The following is a 20,245-nucleotide window of genomic DNA, read 5'->3' as shown; positions in this document are numbered from 1 at the left end:
GCCTAGAAAGAAAATGGTATGTCTAAAAACAACCTTCCAGATTTGTACGGTGATAAATGGCCTTGAATGGGCTGTTCGTTTTAATACACCCAACACGTGTTTGCTTGGACTTAGCCGATGTAGTACAAGTATTGAAATGGTGCCCTGCCTTGGCACTTGGTGCAGAGACGGTGAGCAGCTTGTGCACATTAGGTTAATGAATTTAAAAAGCAAAAAAAAGAAAAAAGAAAAGAAAAAACGAAGCTATTAAAATTGTTGCTCGACTGGGTTCGCTTATATGTGCAGTTAGAAACAAGGAAGGCAGAAAGATTTCGGGGGTAGGTGTCTAGGTTGAGATATTATCCAAAACTCGCTGCCATGGAGTCTCGTCTTTGTATTCTGAAAGAAGAAGAGGATAAACCAAGAGCAAAACCAACTTCTTCTTCATCATCATCATCATCACAATCCCGAAAAATGTCGCACGTTAGCAAAGGGGGGGTTTACAAGGAGGTTTTAGTACGATATGTTCAGTTTGGTTAGGATCAGAGTTAAGGTTTCATCACCATTTAGGTATCTGCAGTTGCTGCTGCTACTAAAGAGAAATCTCTGGTGTTGTTAAACTCCCTGGTTCTTAATCCTTGTCTAATCGGATCCTTCTATTAGCAGCTCTATCTCAGGTAAATAGATTACTATTATTTAATTCTCTTCTCAATTTTGATTTGTTTGGACTTGAATTTATAATTGTATTGATGAATTGGCTGTGTCTTGGATCTGAGAGATGATATAGGTTTGAATTTGGGACTTCATCTGGGTTTAGGATTGTGAATTTTGTATTAGATATAAATGTCTGGGTTATGATATTGTTCATTTTAATTTAATAGTGTAAGGATTACCAGTTTTGGTTCATCAATTCAAATTTTGTGGAGAGTGAGGACAAGTTATATAACTAGTAATTGCTGCCACTGTGTGTGCAAGTGTAAGTTTTGAACTAATTCTAACTGACACGCAGTGAAATGGAACGGTATCTATTAAATTGTTACTTCTTGCTTAGAGACACCTTTTTGTGACTGACATGAATCACTTTTAGCCAGCACAAGAGGGCCTCCTACGTCGGCCAATGAATAAGAAAGTAGTCGACTAATGTCCTATTGCAGTGTATAACCCTTGGCTTTCATAATAAATACTTGACTGGCCATGTTGATGTAGAGAATTAAGATCCATATGGATTCCTAAGCCAATCTTACTACCTTTTGGTCATATGAACTCGTACATTACCTTTATAACACTCCATACTGTATATTGAATCTTATCATACTACCTTTGGGTCATATGGATTGGTACACTACCTTTGCGTTATATGTATTCTTAGATTACCATTGCGAGAAATGAAGTCATATTGCCTTTGGTTATATGGTTTCGTACATTACCTTTATTACAGATCAATGTCTTCCCATAGTTTTCGGGTCAATACTTGTTTTCTCGTTTTCTACATTTACATTTCTGTTGATGTAGTTTTTGCTTTTAGCATAAATAATCATATGGAGATATTAAGTTAGTTTTGTGATTATTTACAGGGAACTACTGTGGTAGACAACTTGTTAGACAGTGATGATATCCATTATATGCTTCGTGCTTTGGAAACCCTTGGGTTAGGTGTCAAAGAAGACAAAGAGAATAAAAGAGTGATGAGGTTTGGCTATGCTCCTGCATCAAAGAGCAACTGTGGAAGGATGCGGTGGGGATTTTCCTGTTGGAAATGTAGCAAAAGAGGATGTTGAACTGCTCTTGGGGAATGCTGGTACCTGGGACTGCTATGCGCCCATTGATTGCTGCAGTTGCCGTTGCTGGTGGAAATGGCTGGTACTACTTTTACCTTTGCTAAATAACTTGTGAACATAATCGTGTAGGGACAGTTTTCTTCTTGGCACATTGATTGGGAAACAGGTTATTCCTGGCAAAAGATATTCCCATCTCAAGCCAAAGGAGAAATCTCCTTGTGCTACTTTCAATTTATGTTTAATTTTTTTCAAGCTGAAGTCTTTCTTATACTTGAATGAATTCAGTTACATACTTGAAGGAGTCCCACGTGTGAGAGAGGCCAATCGTGGATTTGATTATGGGTCTAAAGCAGCTTGGTGCAGATGCTGATTGATGGGCACTGATTCCCCTCCTGTTTGTATTAATGCAAATGGAGGGCTTCCTGGAGGAAATGTGAGGTTTACTTGTACTTGTATTTAATTTGGTTCCAACATAGATCAGTCACTAGAGATGGGAAAGTGCTACTTTATCATGTTCATATTCATTTCACGCATGAACTAGGCAGAGGATGTGATCATCTTTTAGTGAAAGGGTTAGTTTGCACTTGACACTTGGGTTCACCCAACTACAAAGTATAAACCAATAAACTTTGAATAACCTGTGTCACAAGGTAATGAACGTCGATATTGGAGTGAAAGGGCTAACTTCCAAAGTGTCTCCATTAGATCGAGAAAACTTTCTGATAACAATAGTTACTTCTGCTATTTGCCATAACTTTACAATCTATGTGTTGTTCCAATGGAGGCTTTGAATTCACATGGATTTACTTTGAGCCATTTGCAGAATAGGAATTTAGGAAATTAGCATGTTTTGCTTCGAATTTTGATCTTGTAGTTGCTTATGTACTTTCTTGCTTACATCTAAGAGAACTTAAATTTGTCGGATAGATCTGAATTCGTACCATTTATAGCTCTGCTTGAAGTGTTATAACTGTTGATTCCGGATATATGTGCTTCTTGTTTCAGGTTAAACTCTCTGGACCTATTAGTAGTCAGTACTAGACTGCCTTGCTCATGGCAGCTCCCTTTAGGAGATGTGGAAATTGAGATTATTGATAAACTTATTTCGGTTCCTTATGTTGAGATGACCTTAAGACTGATGGAGCGTTCTGGAGTCAGTGTGGAACACAACGATAGTTGGGACAGATTCTTGGTGAAAGGTAGTCAAAAGTACAAGTATGTTTGTCCAATAAGAACTCGCAATCCTCTGTTCAGTTTTCTGTAAAAAAAAATTGTTACTATTGCTATTATGTAGACATCACCAGAACCCAAGTTTTCTTAGACTGATGAAATGCAATAAACAAAATTTCTCCAGGAAAGGCTTATGTAGAAGGGGATGCATCGAGTGCCAGTTACTTCCTTGCAGGTGCGGCAGTCACTGGTGGAACCGTCAACGTTGAAGGCTGTGGAACAAGCAGTTTGCAGGTTTCATTTCTACTTCACATGTGATCTTCGTATCTGGTTTTCAAACCCCGATTCTTTTACCCATTTATTTTTCTTAAACCACTGCGTCTCACTATACTGTTTTTGCATCTCTTTCCTACTCAGGGTGATGTAAGATTTGCCGAGGTTCTTGAGAAAATGGGAGCTAAAGTTACTTGGACAGAAAACAATGTTACTGTCACAGGACCACCCAGAGATCCTTCTGGGAAGAAACACTTGCACCCAGTTGATGTCAATATGAACAAATTGCCTGATGTTGCCATGACTGTTGCTGTGGTTGCAATTTTTGCTGATGGCCCAACAACCATAAGAGACGGTAAGTCTTAGGTTATGGGTATTCAGATAGCCTAGAGAAATTACTTGAAAAGTAGAAACTAACTTTACTTGGACGTGTTTGAACTAAGTCACACTCAAGTGAAGGAGATTAGAAATCATTTTTTGTTCACTATCTTACAGTTACAATCCCTTTTTTGTCCGTGGCAGCTGGAGAGTAAAGGAGACTGAAAGAATGATTGCTATTTGCACTGAATTGAGGAAGGTTGGTTTTCTTTCACCGACTCTACTATATTAATGTTTCGTTCCAATTAATTGATCAAATATATGAATATATTCTACATTAATGTTGTGATTTTCAGCTTGGCGTCACAGTGGAGGAAGGCCCAGATTACTGTGTGATCACACCACCAGAGAAATTGAATGTTACTGCAATGGACACTTATGATGATCACAGAATGGCCATGGCATTCTCTCTAGCTGCCTGTTCTGATGTTATAAGATTTTATCGTCTGCCTTTTTTATTATGAAGATGACAAATCGATCAGTTGATGAATGAAAGTTACCGACATAAAAAATGAGAGGACGAGTGGGAAAATTATTTTACAGTCATGAATTCATCTGGGTCTATAGCTTGAATCTTTATACTAGGTTACTGTTCTTGATTTTCTTGAATCCATCTGGGTCATTTGTTGCTAGGTTACTGTTCTTGATTTTCTTTATACTTTGTAAAATAGCTTGAATGACACTATTGCCATGAATTCTTTTTAGCAGATGTGCCAGTATAATGCATCCGGTCTGTCATTTTACGCTCTTAGAGATTGTAGGTTAATTTGGGCGCAACAAGTCCAGCAGTACTAGTAGTTACAGTGTGAACATTATTTTGGGGTGCAGTTCGCATTGGCTGTGATGCACCACTCTTAAGATATTTTAATTAATGTACCCTTTTCAAATTTCAATCGAAGATAAGTTGAGAATTAGAAACCAGAGCAAATCCTGAATCAGGAAGGTTTTCAAGTTCTATTTTAATAATAAATCAGCAATGGAATTGATTTAGAAGTCCGTGAAAATAGAGCTTTCAAGTTCTACTCCGTTTAGGAAATTCTGTTGGGTATAAATAGAGCTTGTTGTAAACAAGTGAATCATCAATTTTTTCTGAAGTTTTTCAAGTTCCATCATAATCTTAAATTTTGCCAGTCCACTTTCTCGAATACTGGTAGAGGTATCCTCTGTGTCTTCGTCTCTCGCGTAACCTACAGAATGGAAGGTAAAAGTGCAGAACTTGTCAAGAGCAGCCATTCCTCAAGTAACCTCGCAGTTCCTACTTCAATGAATTTCACGAAATCTGGAGATATAGCATGCGATCTCCCTGACAAATACAAAATTTTGGCTGAGATTTTTGAGAGCATCGGAAGTTCAGTGAGGCTGCTCAGTCTTTGTAAAATACTGCCAACTTTTCAAAACATATGCACACAGGTGGAAGTATTTACCAAAAAAAGGTTGTCATACAACCATCTTGCACAGATAAAATACATACTTCCGGAAGCTATTCATGTTGAGAAGATTCTTGTTCTTGACAAGAGAACCATGTGTATGAGGCAAGACATGAAAGTAACACTGCCATTGGATACTGTTGAAACTCTTCCTGACCAATCTCCATTTACGCCCCTGAGTCAAATTTTCCACCAGAGGCTGTCAAAGTTCTTTAGCAACCATCCTGAGTGTTGCGACATCCCAGAGGCCACATTAACAGTTCTTATAAGCCGAAAACGCTCCAATTTATTTCTAGAGGAATCACGAGTAGAATCTAGTCCAAGTTCTAATAAGCTCGAGCCATTCTCGAGTGGATCACATTTATCTTCAACTTTTAAAAGGCGATTTTCCAAGAAGAGTATTCCTGAAAAGACAGATCTCTTAGCATCCCGGCACCCCTTTTCCCCTTTGGAGCCTGAAGCTGTGTTTTAGTACTAATTCTTTTAGTCGTTTATTCAATGTTCTTTGTTTATCAGATCCTATTCCTGTCATTGTGTTATTAATAGTTGAAACGCAGAAGCATGGTTTTACTAAAAACAAAATCTTGTAATTTTGGATGCAACTCAGATAGATCTCTGATTTTAATAGAAATTACAGTACAAAAGTCGCCTTGGACATGACAATTCAACCAAAATGGTTTTTCTGTAATGGCGCATCCATATTATCCATGTTCATCAATACTGGTTGATGCTTGGCTAATCAACGCAATATCTTCAGGCTAACAACTAAAACTTAAGAATACATCTCAATCTCCATCTTTATCTACTAATACTAGTTTACATGCTACATTTTATCCTACTGCTTTATGGTCCTTTTGGCTCACGCTAAACATATAGCTTCACCTCCATGACATGTTCAGATGTGCAACATCCTGTGATATTACCCAAAGAGGTTATTTTGTAAGCGAATTTAAAAACTGCACTATACGAAATGGTAAAAGTTCATGGAACTGAGGGAGGCTACTAAAAGTGACAGTACCTTTGATTTTGATCGAAGCCGTGAAGAGTCTACCTCTGTAGCCTTATCGTGTGTCTTCATTACCTGAAACAGGTTAGTCCAAAGGACTTAGTTACGGAATCCATATCCTAGGTAAGAACCGAAATAAGAATAAGATATAGAAGATGCCTCTTTATGTTTTTCTGCCTTTACTTCACTTCTCAATTTGAAAGGAGAAGTTGTTGACGCCTTGGTGATTGTTTGTTTCGCGCTAGCTGGTCTTGCAGGAGTGCCAAGAGAGGTAGGTCTTGCAGCAACTTGCTTTGTAGATGGACTAGCTTTCCCCACTGACATTCCGGTTCTGCATTTCATTTGCCAGAAAGACTTTAAATTGAGAGAATGTATAGGACTCGTAACTAAATCAACTCTTCAAAACACAAGCTCCAGACATTACCCTTTTTTATCCTTTTGTGGAATCGTCGAGGAAGAACCACGTTCGGGCAACTGTAGCAACAAACATTATACCGAAATGAGGAATGCACGAAATTTATCCCCATATCAACTCACTAAAAGCTACTTGCTAATGTGAACTCACAGATAGGCTTAAGCTTTAACTAGGATTCTTAGACAAAGTTGGCAAATACATGTTTATACCTGTTGAGAGGTGGAGGATGTTCCCTCACCATTGGATAGCGGTGTGCCGTAAGTATTTTTAAATGCCTTGAATGCTCTTTTGACAATTTCTTTGTCTCCCATTTGCTCCATTATGAGTGATCTTCTTGTTGTGTTCAGAAAAGATGAGTCAGATTTTACAGGTGGTGCATTCAGTGACATATGAAGTGAAGTGGAAGAAGTTGTTCGCTTGTTATCCGCGGAAAAAAGTTGTTTGTTCTTTAGTAAGGATGGACTGCTGTCCTTCCTTGCAGGAGTCCTACAAGTAGTAGATATTGCAGGTAAGGATTGTGAAGGCTTTGATGCTTTTGAAACTGAAGTTTGCGCTGCTTTGGTCTTTGGTGTTACTAGTTTTCTCGTCGTTTTTGCAGGAATCTTCTCCTTAGCAGCTGGGACTCTTGGATGAACCTAAATTTGAAGAATGTTAAGACTTGTATATTATTGCTAGAAGAAAACTAACTAGTAGAGAAGTAAGGAATTTCACCTTTCGAGGTTCTTTCCGCGGCTTCAATTTAGTAGTCTCAATTTCCTCCACATGACTAATGCTAGTAGTCTCAGATTGTGCTCTCCCAGAGTGCGTTTCTACTTCTACATGTTCTTGTGATTTTGTGGACATGTTGCTCTCTTCTTTAACCGAAGAAGGCGGCAGGCTTACTGATTGGTTCTCTTGCACATCTTCCACTTTGGCATGTGATTCATTATAACAATTCTTTGCTTCAACCAAAACAACCTCCTCAGTTTGGGCCTTTGATCGTTCCAGAGGGTTCTCAAGCTGAGCCGAAATGGAAGGCTCTAATTCCTGTGTTTTCAAATTATGCTGTTGGCTACACATTTCTGCATTCCTCACATTATCTTCTTGGCTACATTGTTGGCTTTCAACTTGGGCCGAAGTAGCCGTCTCTAATTCCTTGGTTTCGGTCTTTGATTTTTCGTCAGTGGTTTCACCCCGACCTGATACAGATGCCTCTAAGCCTTCTGCTGTGAAATTATGTTGTTGGCTATGCATTTCTGTATTCCCCACATTTTGTTCTTGACTACATTGTTGGCTTTCAACTTGAACCGAAGTAGGCGTCTCTAATTCCTCGGTTTTGGTCTTTGATTTTCCGTCAGGTGTTTCATCTGGCAGCGATACAGATGCCTCTAAGTCCTCTGCTGTGAAATTATGTTGTTGGCTGTGCATTTCTGTATTCCTCACATTATGATCTTGGCTATGTTGTTGGCTTTCAACTTTGGCTGAAGTAGACACTTCTAATTCCTTGGTTTCGGTTTTTGATTTCTCGTTAGGGGTTTCACCTCGACACGTTACAGATGCCTCTAAATTCTCTGCTGTGAAATTATGTTGTTGGCCATACATTTCTGCTTTGCTCACCTGACTGACAGAGACTTGGCAATTTACACCATCTGCATCCTGAATAGGTTCAGCGGCATGAATCAAGCTAAGCTTGCATTTTCCAAAACCTTGGCTTCGATTTCCACGACCCAAATCGAACTCAAAAGTGTCATCCTCATCTTGAGCTTGTTTTCCATTATTACTCCGACAATTCGATTTTCCGGAATCACCTTCAAGTTGTTGTTCCTGTTCAAGTAGCTCGGCGGCCGCCTTCCGAGCAGCAATTTTCTTGTAATGAGCTTCAAAGTATGCTTTTTTACTTGCTACTGATCCAGGAGTTGCACACTTCTCAACTTCCTCCAAGTACTTATTCTGTGAGAATGATGACCATTTATCCCATGATAACAAATCATTCTCAAATTTACCAAACGACACCGACACATCATTCTCACCAGCCATTACTTTCTCATTTCTCTGTTTGTGAAAACACACAATTTGCCAAAATTCAAAATAAATAAATAAATCAATTTCAAGCAAAGAAATTCAACAAACCCTTCATGAAAAAACAAAATTAAAGAAAAGGGGTTACCTCAAATTGACTAGCTCTATAACTTTCTGCCATTTGTTCTTCTTCAAGATAGGGACATGGGTGTTCTTGAAAAATCTAACCAATCAAGCTAAGGAATGAAGAATTGAGATCCCTGTCTGGTAGTGATAAATTCCTTCCACTATGCAAAGAAACAAAGAGTACCCACAATTATTTTCTCTAGTAACTTACAGTTGTTGTTGTGACTGAACATAAGTAGATAAAAAAAAACAGTACAAATTTAGATCTTTTTAGTTACTGTTTTTTTCTTTCTTTTTCTTATTGAGTTACTACTATCATTTAAAGCTGTTACAGAAAATCACCTAACTTTGTGTTTGTAATGTACTTCAATGGGGTCCCTTTAACAATGGCAACCAACCCACATCACAAAAATGAAAATTTTGATTATTATTAAGGAACTTAAATTATGGGATAGTGTCACTGTTTAGCCATTGATGCAGAATGGAAGAAGACTGTAAAGAGAAAAACATTCATATAAATGCAAGAGAAAGATATACAGGTGATGTGGGGTTACACGTGACAGTAGAAGGCGCCAACCAAAAACGGAGATTTAAAGGGATAAGGTTGTCATGATGGTATGGAATCCTAGTTTTTAATTGTTGGATTGCAACCTCATTGTCTAAGCTAGACACGTATGAAGTCCAATTGCCGAATTTTGGTGGGCGAGTTTTGAAGTCCTTGCACGCATTCTACCGGGTTCGAGTTAAGATTGAGCAGGCCATAAAGTGAGGTTTACTTGTCCTTGATCTGTTATTAGGAGAAGTGATTTATTATTTATTTTCAGTTTGGTCAATTTTAAGTAAAAATAAAAGGAAAAAAATATCACTTTTCCAGAAATAAGAGTAGTGTTTTTTATAGACCCGACGACTTATTTTTGTATTTTCTCTGAAAAATGTGAACATGCTGAATTTTAATCGTAGAGTAATTCTAGTGGAGTAAGCGAATGTGAAAATTTTCTCATTTACACCGACAGGGGAATAGTTTAAATTGGATGGATAAAGACTCAAACTCAGAGTTTTCCTATACTGTCTCAAGATGAACCAATCGAATCAATTAGAGACGATTGTCCTAGGGAAAGCCGAGCTTCGATTCTGGTTGAGACGACCATCGTCTCAGGTTGAGCAAGCAGGCCTTGTCTGAGAAGATATCGACTAGTATATCTAGCGACTCTATTTCATTCACTATAAAATTCAACCATTTTCACCTTTGAAATCACACTTTCCACACCCAAAATTTCTTATAATCTCAATTTCCGAATCTCAAACTCTAAAATCAGGAGAGACAAAAAATCCGAAAAAATGATTGGTTAATCACAAGCACAAAATACTTCAACAAAAAATATTTCATCAGGAAAAGTATGCAGTCCAAAGTATAGTCCGGATGTAGATAAATCTCTTTGTGGAGAGATTATGTAGCATTTTACGCTTGATAATATCGATGGTGCAAGTGCTCAACAACAACATAATATGCTTCGGGGGGAATATTCATAAGCATTTTAGTCAGGAAACTGAGAATATTAAAAAACATGATGTTGTTGTGTTTTCAGGTTGTTTTAATACAATTAGCAAACAGATGAACAGTAGTTGGATAGCTTTGATGATGCAAATTAATCGTTGCAGAGCGAGCAGTGATACCAAAGTTGGAGCGCTAAGTCGCATTTCAAAAAATTTAATTGATTTTTAGAACTTGTTATGTTTGTTGTAGTAACTAATTTATAAATATTCAAACTGCAACAACGAAAAACTCGAGAAGAATGACAAAAAAAAAGAACTTTGAGCTCCAAGCACGAAGCACGAAGCATATTTCCATATCTTCAGAAAGTTGAACCGATATAACCTTGATATATTGGATGGATATCAAGTGACAATGGAGACACATTACGAGACTATCAATGCTTCTCAAGGGTCTCCTTATTCTTCACTAGTTAAAAACCAAACCCTCAAACCAACACCGACGGATTCCATATGGTAATTCTAACCTTAATGTTACCATAAGTGGAGAAAGATATGATTGATCGGGTGTCAAAATAACAAAAAATATACAGAAAGGCAGCCTAAGATGTCGCAAAATCATCAATATAATTCAACTATTCAAAACTTTTTGTAAAACAAGAAAAGACTGATATTGATAAAACAGTAGAGCGTAAGAAAATGGTTGTAGAAATGAAGAGATGTCGTAAGGAGGTTGAATAGAATTTTAATGTGCATATGAGAGGAATCATGGGAGTGGAAACGTCAAAGATAAATCCTGCATAATTACATCTTTGACAAGATGAATTTATGAAATTCAAGCATAAGAGGCACGAGTACGCCCAACAACAGTTGACTTTGATTCTGATACAAATGATGACATTTTAGACGAGGATAAAAATAATTCCATTACACTTGTTTAGTTATTAGTTTTAAATTCCATGTGTAATAATTAGTTTTAAATTAAGTGTAATCATTGTAATCCTTAGTTTCGGTTTCAATGTTTGTTTAATTCAAATTACAAAAATCAGCATAACACAAACAAAACACTAATATAACTATAATGATTGGAATGGTAACTATAAAGTAGCAAAAAACTAAATCCTGTGATGGTTTTTTCTTCTAAATTCATCAAAATTGTGCACAGTGAGATTCTCCCTTAGTATTAGATATAAACCTATATTTGGAATTTTCTCATTTACCAAAAGGGGTTGAACTTCTTTCCTCGAATCTTTATCCGGATACCTTATCCCACTGGTATCTCTTTTGGTCTTATCGATCACCATTTTATGCAAATGATGCAGGTGAGCATAAACTTAATCATTTCTATTGGTTTAAACGAGCGAGATGGTCCACAAAATTATATGAGACTTCCTCTCCAAAATTCCAAATGCTAGTTCAACATCCTATCTGCTTATTTTTAACATACAGTCCAACTTGGTTCTTTCCGTGTTCGAGTATCTCAGCGTAATTTTGAACTGAGTTGACCACGATGGATAAGGTCGCCAATCAGAAAATACACCATGTTATAATTATTGTCGTTGACGGTGAAATTTGAAGTTGGAGCAGTTTAGATACTCCAGTTCTCTAGACAAAGGAGATTCATGCAAAATATTGATGTCGTTGTTGCAACCCAAGAGGAAAAAAAAAGCATGTCATATCCAACATAATAAGAATCCTCCGCTTATAGAATAATTATTTGTGTTAAGTAGTGACCCTTTACTGACCTTATTAAGAACAAGGACATCCATGCCACACCCAATACATGCAATCAAGGCTACCTAGCATCCTAGAAAATCCCTTCTTCTCATTTTCAACTAGTAATTATTTTGTTTTTTTCATACGAATGTACTCATTACATGTATCCGACGGCAAAACAAATCCTGGGATCCTTAGGGATGTGGTGACCTGTTTTTCTTCAGTTTTATGTCCTTGTATATTTGTTGCATCATATCGATAGTTGAATTTAAGATTTACCCAACTAAGCTCTCCAATAAATCTAATAACCAAGTGACAGCATACGGAGGCGATGTTGAAAATCTTCATCAGAGTACACACATATGTTGATAAATAATCACACATCATTTTTTGATGTTTTTCCTCTCGAAATATCTACATATATCTTATTTTCAATACTGATCTTGGTTACAGAGCTCCCTATATTTACCCCATGTATAGATTGTATCATGGTGTTGGTCATCATTCTGGCGTCGTATAAATCTTCATCTATTTGATTCAACTGCTTCATCCATGCTTTTTTATGTTGAAGAAAGATTAGTGCATTTGAGTGCACTTCCTCATTTTCCAAATTAGAATTCATAAAGAAAAAATAAATCTTGATGGAAATGGCTGAAAACAAGTATTATATTGAAGAAATTTGATGTATTTTTGTGAAAATAGATAAAAAATTGTGTGTTATATATTAGTGGATGAGAGGAGATTTATATAGGTAGGATATATATATATATATACATTGAATAATGTAGCCGGTGTCGTCCATAATTGAGAGGCCGGTCGTCTCTAGATGATCTGAGGCTCAGCTCGCGTTCAACCGAGCATCGATACCTGGGATGACCATCTCAACTATGGACGATCGGATCAAACACCAACGATATACTCTTTTCCCACTATGAGAAAATAAGATTTCCCAACCACGTGGCAGGAAAATGAAAAAAATTTACTTGCTCCCATTGGACTTACTCTTATAAGTTGATTTTACCATTGTGATTTGTGGCAAAATGCCAAAACCATGACTAGATATAGTTTAGATTTTTGTAACTTATTTTGGTGCATCACTGTGGATGTTCTTAGTGTTACTAAGGCAACACAGTACATACTCCAAATTCATAAATAAAATCATATAATTATAAGTCAAAAGAATCTCTTTAACGTAATGTATCAAATCTTTTAGATGCGAAGATAAGAGAAATTCATGATATTTTTATCTCAAAAGTTGTTAGAAAATAATTCTTGGTGTTTGTTGGCTAATTGGTACACGGCGGAATAAATGCTAATGGAAAACGTTTTAAACCAAACATAATATAGCATATGTGAGCACCATAATAACGACAAAAAATAAACATATACAATTTAGTATCTTTACATACACAATATAGTATGATTGTGTAAAATTCTTCATAAGTAAATGGGGTAGAGAAAATTTTGGATCTTTATAAGATGAAGTAGATATATTCTAGAACCTCATTGGTGTCATGGGTAGTCTAGAAAAGATAAACTCTTTATCTCAAGATGATTTTGTTGAAAGAGAGTTATTTAAGATTAAACATAAAATTGCTTCTCTTAATTTAGCTAGAAAATAACGTGTTGGATCAAAAGGTCAATGATATGTTGATGGGGAAGGTTTTTCCAAAAAAATGTTTCTTGCTTGTATAGGCTTAATTACATTAGATCTTCGAGTATCAATGGAGATATGTGTCATGCCAAAGAGATGGATAATTAATGTAAAAGCTAAGATAGTTGATTGTTATTTGCTTACTGAGGATACTTTCATCAGTTTAAGATTTAATAACTTGTTTTTTCCTTTTTTAAGTGTACAACACAAAATTATGATGAAAACAAATTATTGAAGAGAATATAAGAAAGTTTATTGATGATTTTAGCAAAAATAAGTTTCATGATCCATATGGATACACAATATAATTTTTAGAAGCTACTTGGGATATTACCAAGCACGAGCTAATGGGTATTTTTGGAGAGTTTGAATAACTGGCATTCTGAACTTGAGATTGATTTGTAATATTAGTTTTCTACCAGGTGACGTCTTCCATTATTTCAATTTTTTGAGGAGCTTTTGTTGACAGAATATTAATTATTTCCAAGCAAAAGGTTTTTGACAATACAAGTTGGAGTTGTCTGGACTGTGGAATGTCAAGATTTGGTTTTGGAAATGTGTGGAAAAGATGGATAGATTGGTGTGTCTTTAATGTAAGGTTTGCAATAACTTTGGATGGTTCTTATTCTGAACTTTTTAGAATTGGAACATGGGAAATACAAGGCGATATTATCTCACCTTTCTTATTTATTATGTGGTGGAAGTTCTTTCCATCATTTGCAATTTTTAGATGATTTGATAGTTTTTATTGATGCCAGTGAAGAGAAAACTAAAAATTCAAATAATATCACAATTTCTTTTGAGATGATTTCTAGTTTAAAAATGAATTTCAAGAAATGTGTATTGGTTGTTGGCGAGAATACTCAATTTGCTGACTCTAGCACTAGGATTTTTGGTTTTTACAAAGATAGTTTTTCTCTGAATTATTTTAGAATTCCTTTGGGAAGTAAGTCTAAGTCAATCACTATCCGGGATGTCATTTTGCAGAAATTTCAGAAAATATTAATATCTTGCAAATGAAATATCTGATCAAGGATGATAGCTAGAATCATTCTTATCAAAAAATTTCAGTCAATCCTGCTTCTGTAGAGAAACAAATGAAGAGGATCATGAGATAAATTTTTTGGGGTGTATCTAATTTTAAAACTAAGAAAAGATTGGTAGGCCGGAAAAACTGTGTTTACCAAAGCAAATAACATAAAAGGGTATAAAGAAATTGAGATCGGCGAAACATGCCAATGGAGTTAGATACATGGTATTGGAAAGAATTTCCTTTGGAGGACAATTATTTATCAAAGGTTTGGTGGAAATACTAGAACTTTACTTCCTATTATTCATCTGAGGGGAAAAGTACGTAGACTGGCAATTCTTAAATCTAAGCAGAATATCCAACAAAATTCTACCTTAGAGGTTCAGAGTGGTAATAAGACTATGTGTATATGCATGATATGTGGGTCGGTGGTTTTACTTTGTATGACAGATTGCCTTTTTTTTGTTGAGGTCTCAAGGAACAAGTCTTTCACGTAAAGAAAATAATTGTACTTAAAATGATGTTCCTGGTTGAAATTTCAATTTCACTACAGGTCTTAAGGATCCTAAAGTGGGTTTGGAAATTGAAATACTTCATCTTGTTAATAATCCAACGGTGGTTGATTCTGGTGATGACTTTATAAAGATAGAATAATGGTAATTATTTCTCAGTCTCTTTTTGTTATTTTGATGTTCAAATGAAAGATCTTTAAGATTTCCTCACAAATATATCCGGAATCCAAGAATTCCGCGGAAAGTAACTTTCTTCTCTTGGAATTATGTTATAATGCTGCTTCTATATAAATTCTCTAAGAAATTCAATTATGGGGAATGGTTGTATATATAATAGTTGGGTGGCGGCTTCGATAATAATAATTCTCTTATTAATAATATTTTTTCACGTGATTCCCATTTTGGATATTTAGAGATCCTAACGGATTTGGACGGTATCTATAATAGTGCTCATGTGTTCATACCTTATGAGAAAACAAGAAAACTACGGATTTTTTCCCCCATAGATTTAAGCTAGTTTGTGTGTTTGGAGAAGATGTGAAGTCCATAATGTAATGAAATCAAAATAAGGAAAGTCCAAGGTAAGCATGCTATGGAGCATGGTTCCTTTGACTATATGGCGGACAATTTGGCTAGAGCGCAACAAAAGAATATTTTAAGGTAAATGCAAATTATCAAACCAATTGATATACGATGTTAAGTTCTTACTTTAAAACTATTTTGCGGTACAAATATTTTAGAAATATATGTATTTATTTGATTCTTTATGCTTATGAGTGTAATGAGTTCTCTCTGTCATAGTTTCCTTTCTTTTTTGTGTTTTGGTTTGCTGATATCATGTTTAGATGCAGATCATCTTTTACTTTATAGTTTTTTCCGACTTTCCCAAAGCAACCACATATTTTGATGGCTCTGTTTTTTTACTCTAATTTTGTTATTTTTCGAGTCAAAAGAAGAAGGAAAAAAATAAAAAAACCACGTTCATAAGTGTCATAAAAAAATAAAAAATAAAAACTTTAAACACCAACAATGAATCTTTGAGGAGTCACTAAGAGAAAAATCCAGTAGAATAACTGCTATCTCCACCTAACCAGTTTGATAACATCATATTAGATTCTAACTCGTAAAAGAATAATTAGCTTCAACATCGTACTCCAACACAAGTCACGATTACCGTGTAAATCTTTAGAAATCTCTATTGTGATTAACATGTTTAATCATTTTAACAATTCTCAAAGCCATCACCAATTTGACATACTTTAAATGAAAAACATAAATATAACATGCTTGTGCTTAACTTTGGAGTGCTGATGGAACTACTTCCACATTTGACCTTATGATCTCATTTTTTTTTCAAAATTTGCAACCTATCTTAGTGTGTAGTTACCAACACCTTGTATTCCACCATACTAATCCATGCTACATCATGACGAAACCAAATACATAACATGCACTTCTTCTACCAAATTGAACCTCTTATTATTAATGATATTATATATCCATATTTTTGTAAGCATCGGTTAAATACATATCCATATTTATCTTCAAATACCCAATCACACTTGTCATCCTAGTTTGGAAAATTAGTACCTTTAGCACATCAAAACATTTTAACAAATTATAAGGCCTAGATATGTTAATCAGTCTTATTCTCTTGGGTGTCTATTTTGTGTTATGTCCTTTGGGTATAATAATCATGATGTTTATAGGAGTAACTCTTACTCGGTCTCAGTTTTTTATTTTATTTTATAAAAGAACAATGCATTAAAAACTAAGGAGAAATATTTAAAAAATTAATATCACATACATTTTTAGGAAAAGTAAATTTCCTAATTCTACTCCATAACTTAGAGTTGATCTCCAAGTTATTAGGATTTTTTATGTATTTAGCTAACTTATGCGTTATTATATTACAATCTCTTTTAACATAGAAGTAAAAAGAACTAGCAAAAGCATTATTGAAGTATTTTTGATGACTGAGAGTTATAAATACGAAAAAATATTACCAAAATTGCCCACATACTAGGGTTTCATAAGTACGAGCAAAAACCATACTTGATCCAAATGGGCCGAACTGCAACCTCCTTATCTACCCAATCGAGTTTCCAGATGCGTAGTGGTTCCGGATTTTTTTGATAGGCTTTCATAGTAGTTCCGGATCTTTTGATCTGCTACATACAGTTTCATAATTGTTAAAAAACTTCCGATACGCTGCATCCAGTTTCATGGTTGTTAAAAAAATTTTGATACGATATATCCAATTTTTATATGTGTTCCGGTAAGACGAATAAGGATTAATTCTAACAAAGTTGTTGTTAAAGTACGACCAAGATGATAACAATCACAAACATTGGGATTCATAATCTTTTCTTTAACCTTAATTTGATTTACTTGAAACTGTGACAGATCTTTTCTTAAATTTTTTATAAGGTCCTCAGGACTACACTTAATTTTATAGAAAACTAATCTACATATACAAGTATTTCCAGATGTACCAAATAATATAAGCATATGTTTCTCTTAAGTTTTTATCTTTCAACCATAAAACACATTAGTCTTTAAAATTAAGAGACGAAGCATTATAGAACATTATGATAAAAAACATGCCCCTCAAGACAGTTTTTGAGAATGGGAACTTAGTGATTAAATGATTAGAATCTTCACTAACTGCATTGATGCAAAGAGAATCGAACGTCAATCAGTATGAATCTACCTAACCTCTCTTTAACTGGTAAACAATTGGTTAGAGTTCTCCAAAGAAAAATATGGACTCACATTATAAGAAGGTAAAGCTTCCAGTATTCGTTCTTCATCTCCTTCAGCTGCACGCATGAATACAGAGTTTATAAGAGTGGCTTCTTAAACTACTTACTAAACAACCTGAAATTATTAGACGTAATCGATTATATTATACTGGATATACAAACCATGTGCATCAACTGCTCTAGTCACAAACTTTTCTTTGAACCCCATCGACATAAAACGGGAAATGGCCTCTGGCCGAGACGAATTTGAAGTAATCGCCTGTGATATATCAAAGCTACATCAATCAATACATACAACATGATTCTACGGCATAACTAAGCAAATCAACCACAATGTATTACCCACCATTTCCCAAAAATGTGTAGTTCAATTCACTGATTTCCGCTAGATGCTCTAGTCACAGCTTCTGCACCACACATTTGCATTCGAAATGTTACAAACAATGTATGCTGTGGAAGTCATAGAAGAAACCAATAATCAAAATCTAACAAAGTATACTCTCCTCAATGAACAGAATGAGCATAAACAATGAAGCATACACAATTCATAATCCAACATACACAGAACAGTCAGTTCAGTAAATCGGACCACTAAACAACTCATTTCATAAATACAGTGTAAACCCATTTCAAGAATAATCAATGAAACCCAAAACAGTAAAAAAAAACAATCAAGTTTCATGGACAAACATGGATTTCAAAAATTCTTCAATAAACCCTAGCATAACCACAAAAGGAAATTGAACAAAAAAACAAAGGGTTTCAAAATTAAAGACAATATCCAATGACAGATACTCAATCAATTACCTTTTATGAATTCTCTTTTCATAGTTTTTTATATTATGTTGATAATTTTTTTTTATTTTTTAGATAATCTAATGTTTATTATGATATTAAAATATAATTTCTTCATCAAAAGTAAATTGTTCACTCTTTTTATGGTATTATGGTATTAAAATATAATGTTTATTATGTAATTTCGAAAAAAACAAGTTCTTATGTATTTTCAAATTTCGTTTTTCATCATATTTAATGCGATGATTGGATAACAATTTGAGTTTCTGTTTAGCTTAATCGCCACTCGGTTATTTATTTTATCACTTTGTTTGACTTTGAACTTGTCTTTTGGTTGGTTTTTGTAGATTTATCACTCTCCGTATTTTTAAAGGGTTGACACAAGTATAACTACGATCATCTATCTAAGAAGTCTGAAATTTTGGGTTTTAAGGTGTGTGGAAGAATATTGGGACTTTAGGGACTAAAACTATCTCTCGGTACACTAAAAGAAAACTATAAAAATCCGAGCAAAATCATCCAAGTACATGAAAAAGTGGTCTCCCAAGCATTGTTCAGTTGAACATTATTGGTATGTCAAGTTTGGTTGTGAAGTTTATCTCCGAACTCGGAGTCACTTGATTTGATTACTAAAGTCAACCTCGTTAGGTTAGACTAGGAAGAAAAAAATATTGAGTCATGTTCCTCGTTAGGTTCGACCGAGCAGTGCTCTAAAAATATCCCCCTTTGTCAATTTTAGTGACAAAACTATCAATACATATGGATTACAAAATAAATAAACTTTGTAGCTTCTCATCCAAATGCTTGATTTCGTTGGTTCTTCAACATTACTCGAAATCTTCGTCACTTCCAAGTACTCCATTGATTCTGAACGTGTTCAACTCAACATCAGTGTTGTTGAAGATCCGTAGCCATAAAAATGAGAAAACAGTAGCTCTCAATCATTGTTATACAGTGTCATAGTGTTTTACACAACATCAAAGTCCAATTGTATCACAACTTTGACAACAATACTATGGTGATTTGTATCACTCCCCCTTAGTCAATACTTCATCTCACAATGAAAACTCCTCCCCCTTACATAATGATACGTAAACCATATTTATTTGTAGTGTGAACTACAAATTAATTCTCCCCCTTTTTGTCAATATAAATTGGCAAAGGTACGAAAACTAGTGGGATCATAATGAATTCTCATAAAGATACTTCATGACTAAAATAGAACATATCAACTTTGTTTCGATGATTTCACATAGTCGAAACTTAGTGTATTCATCAAGGAGTTTATAAAGATACAAGAAAACTCCTATAATATTCCACAGCCGCACTCCCCACAAAGATTTGGCAATAAAGCACAAGTTCAATTAAGAACTCTCCCCCATAAAATGTCATTCCCGAAAGAACAACAAGAGCAAACTTACTTTTGCAAGAAAAGAAGGATTTCTTTGGACATTAACAAATTACATGAAACATGAATTTGTATCCTGAAAAATCAATTAAATTAACCACAAGAAAACCCATGATTAATTTAATCGGAAATGCTCAACATAAGAGAACTTACAGAGCCGCACAATACTTACACAAAGAAGTGGATCAGGGAAAGATCAATACAACGAAATATTCGAAGATTCATTTTATTTTCATCAAAATTTGCATAATGATATCATAAACTTAATCTTTGTTATAAAAATTTCATTCTATCTTCCATCAATATTTGCATAATGACATATAA

The 20,245-nt window shown here is 34.9% G+C and overlaps 2 protein-coding genes and 1 pseudogene across 4 annotated transcripts; 2 read left to right on the top strand and 1 right to left on the bottom strand.

The window, feature by feature from the left end:
• The first annotated feature begins 269 nt into the window (after window positions 1–269).
• On the top strand, window positions 270–4,294 carry LOC113319279 (annotated as a pseudogene).
• Window positions 3,748–5,477, top strand: LOC113315499 (CDT1-like protein a, chloroplastic). Its single transcript, XM_026563772.1, has 3 exons — window positions 3,748–3,777; window positions 3,875–4,006; window positions 4,710–5,477. The coding sequence occupies exons 1-3, from the start codon at window positions 3,748–3,750 to the stop codon at window positions 5,475–5,477; spliced, it is 930 nt and encodes a 309-aa protein (XP_026419557.1).
• A 93-nt stretch (window positions 5,478–5,570) lies between these two features.
• Window positions 5,571–9,045, bottom strand: LOC113318793 (protein WVD2-like 7). Of its 3 annotated transcripts, none has more exons than XM_026567043.1 (8): window positions 8,898–9,045; window positions 8,573–8,711; window positions 7,138–8,457; window positions 6,636–7,061; window positions 6,436–6,485; window positions 6,171–6,342; window positions 6,024–6,086; window positions 5,571–5,916 (listed from the first exon to the last, which is right to left on the bottom strand). In XM_026567043.1, exons 2-8 carry the CDS (start codon window positions 8,603–8,605, stop codon window positions 5,884–5,886), a joined length of 2,097 nt encoding a protein of 698 aa, XP_026422828.1. In that variant the 5' UTR covers window positions 8,606–8,711; window positions 8,898–9,045; the 3' UTR covers window positions 5,571–5,883. The 3 variants fall into 3 exon arrangements, with proteins under 3 accessions (XP_026422828.1, XP_026422829.1, XP_026422826.1); XM_026567044.1 differs by having other exon boundaries at window positions 8,893–9,034; XM_026567041.1 differs by having other exon boundaries at window positions 8,573–9,038.
• Between the last annotated feature and the right edge of the window lie 11,200 nt (window positions 9,046–20,245).

The sequence above is a fragment of the Papaver somniferum genome, chromosome 10 (genome assembly GCF_003573695.1).
Source record: "Papaver somniferum cultivar HN1 chromosome 10, ASM357369v1, whole genome shotgun sequence".
Classification (NCBI taxonomy): domain Eukaryota; kingdom Viridiplantae; phylum Streptophyta; class Magnoliopsida; order Ranunculales; family Papaveraceae; genus Papaver; species Papaver somniferum.
The sequence above is the reverse complement of the archived record's forward strand: the minus strand, read 5'-3'. Positions and strand labels throughout refer to the sequence as shown.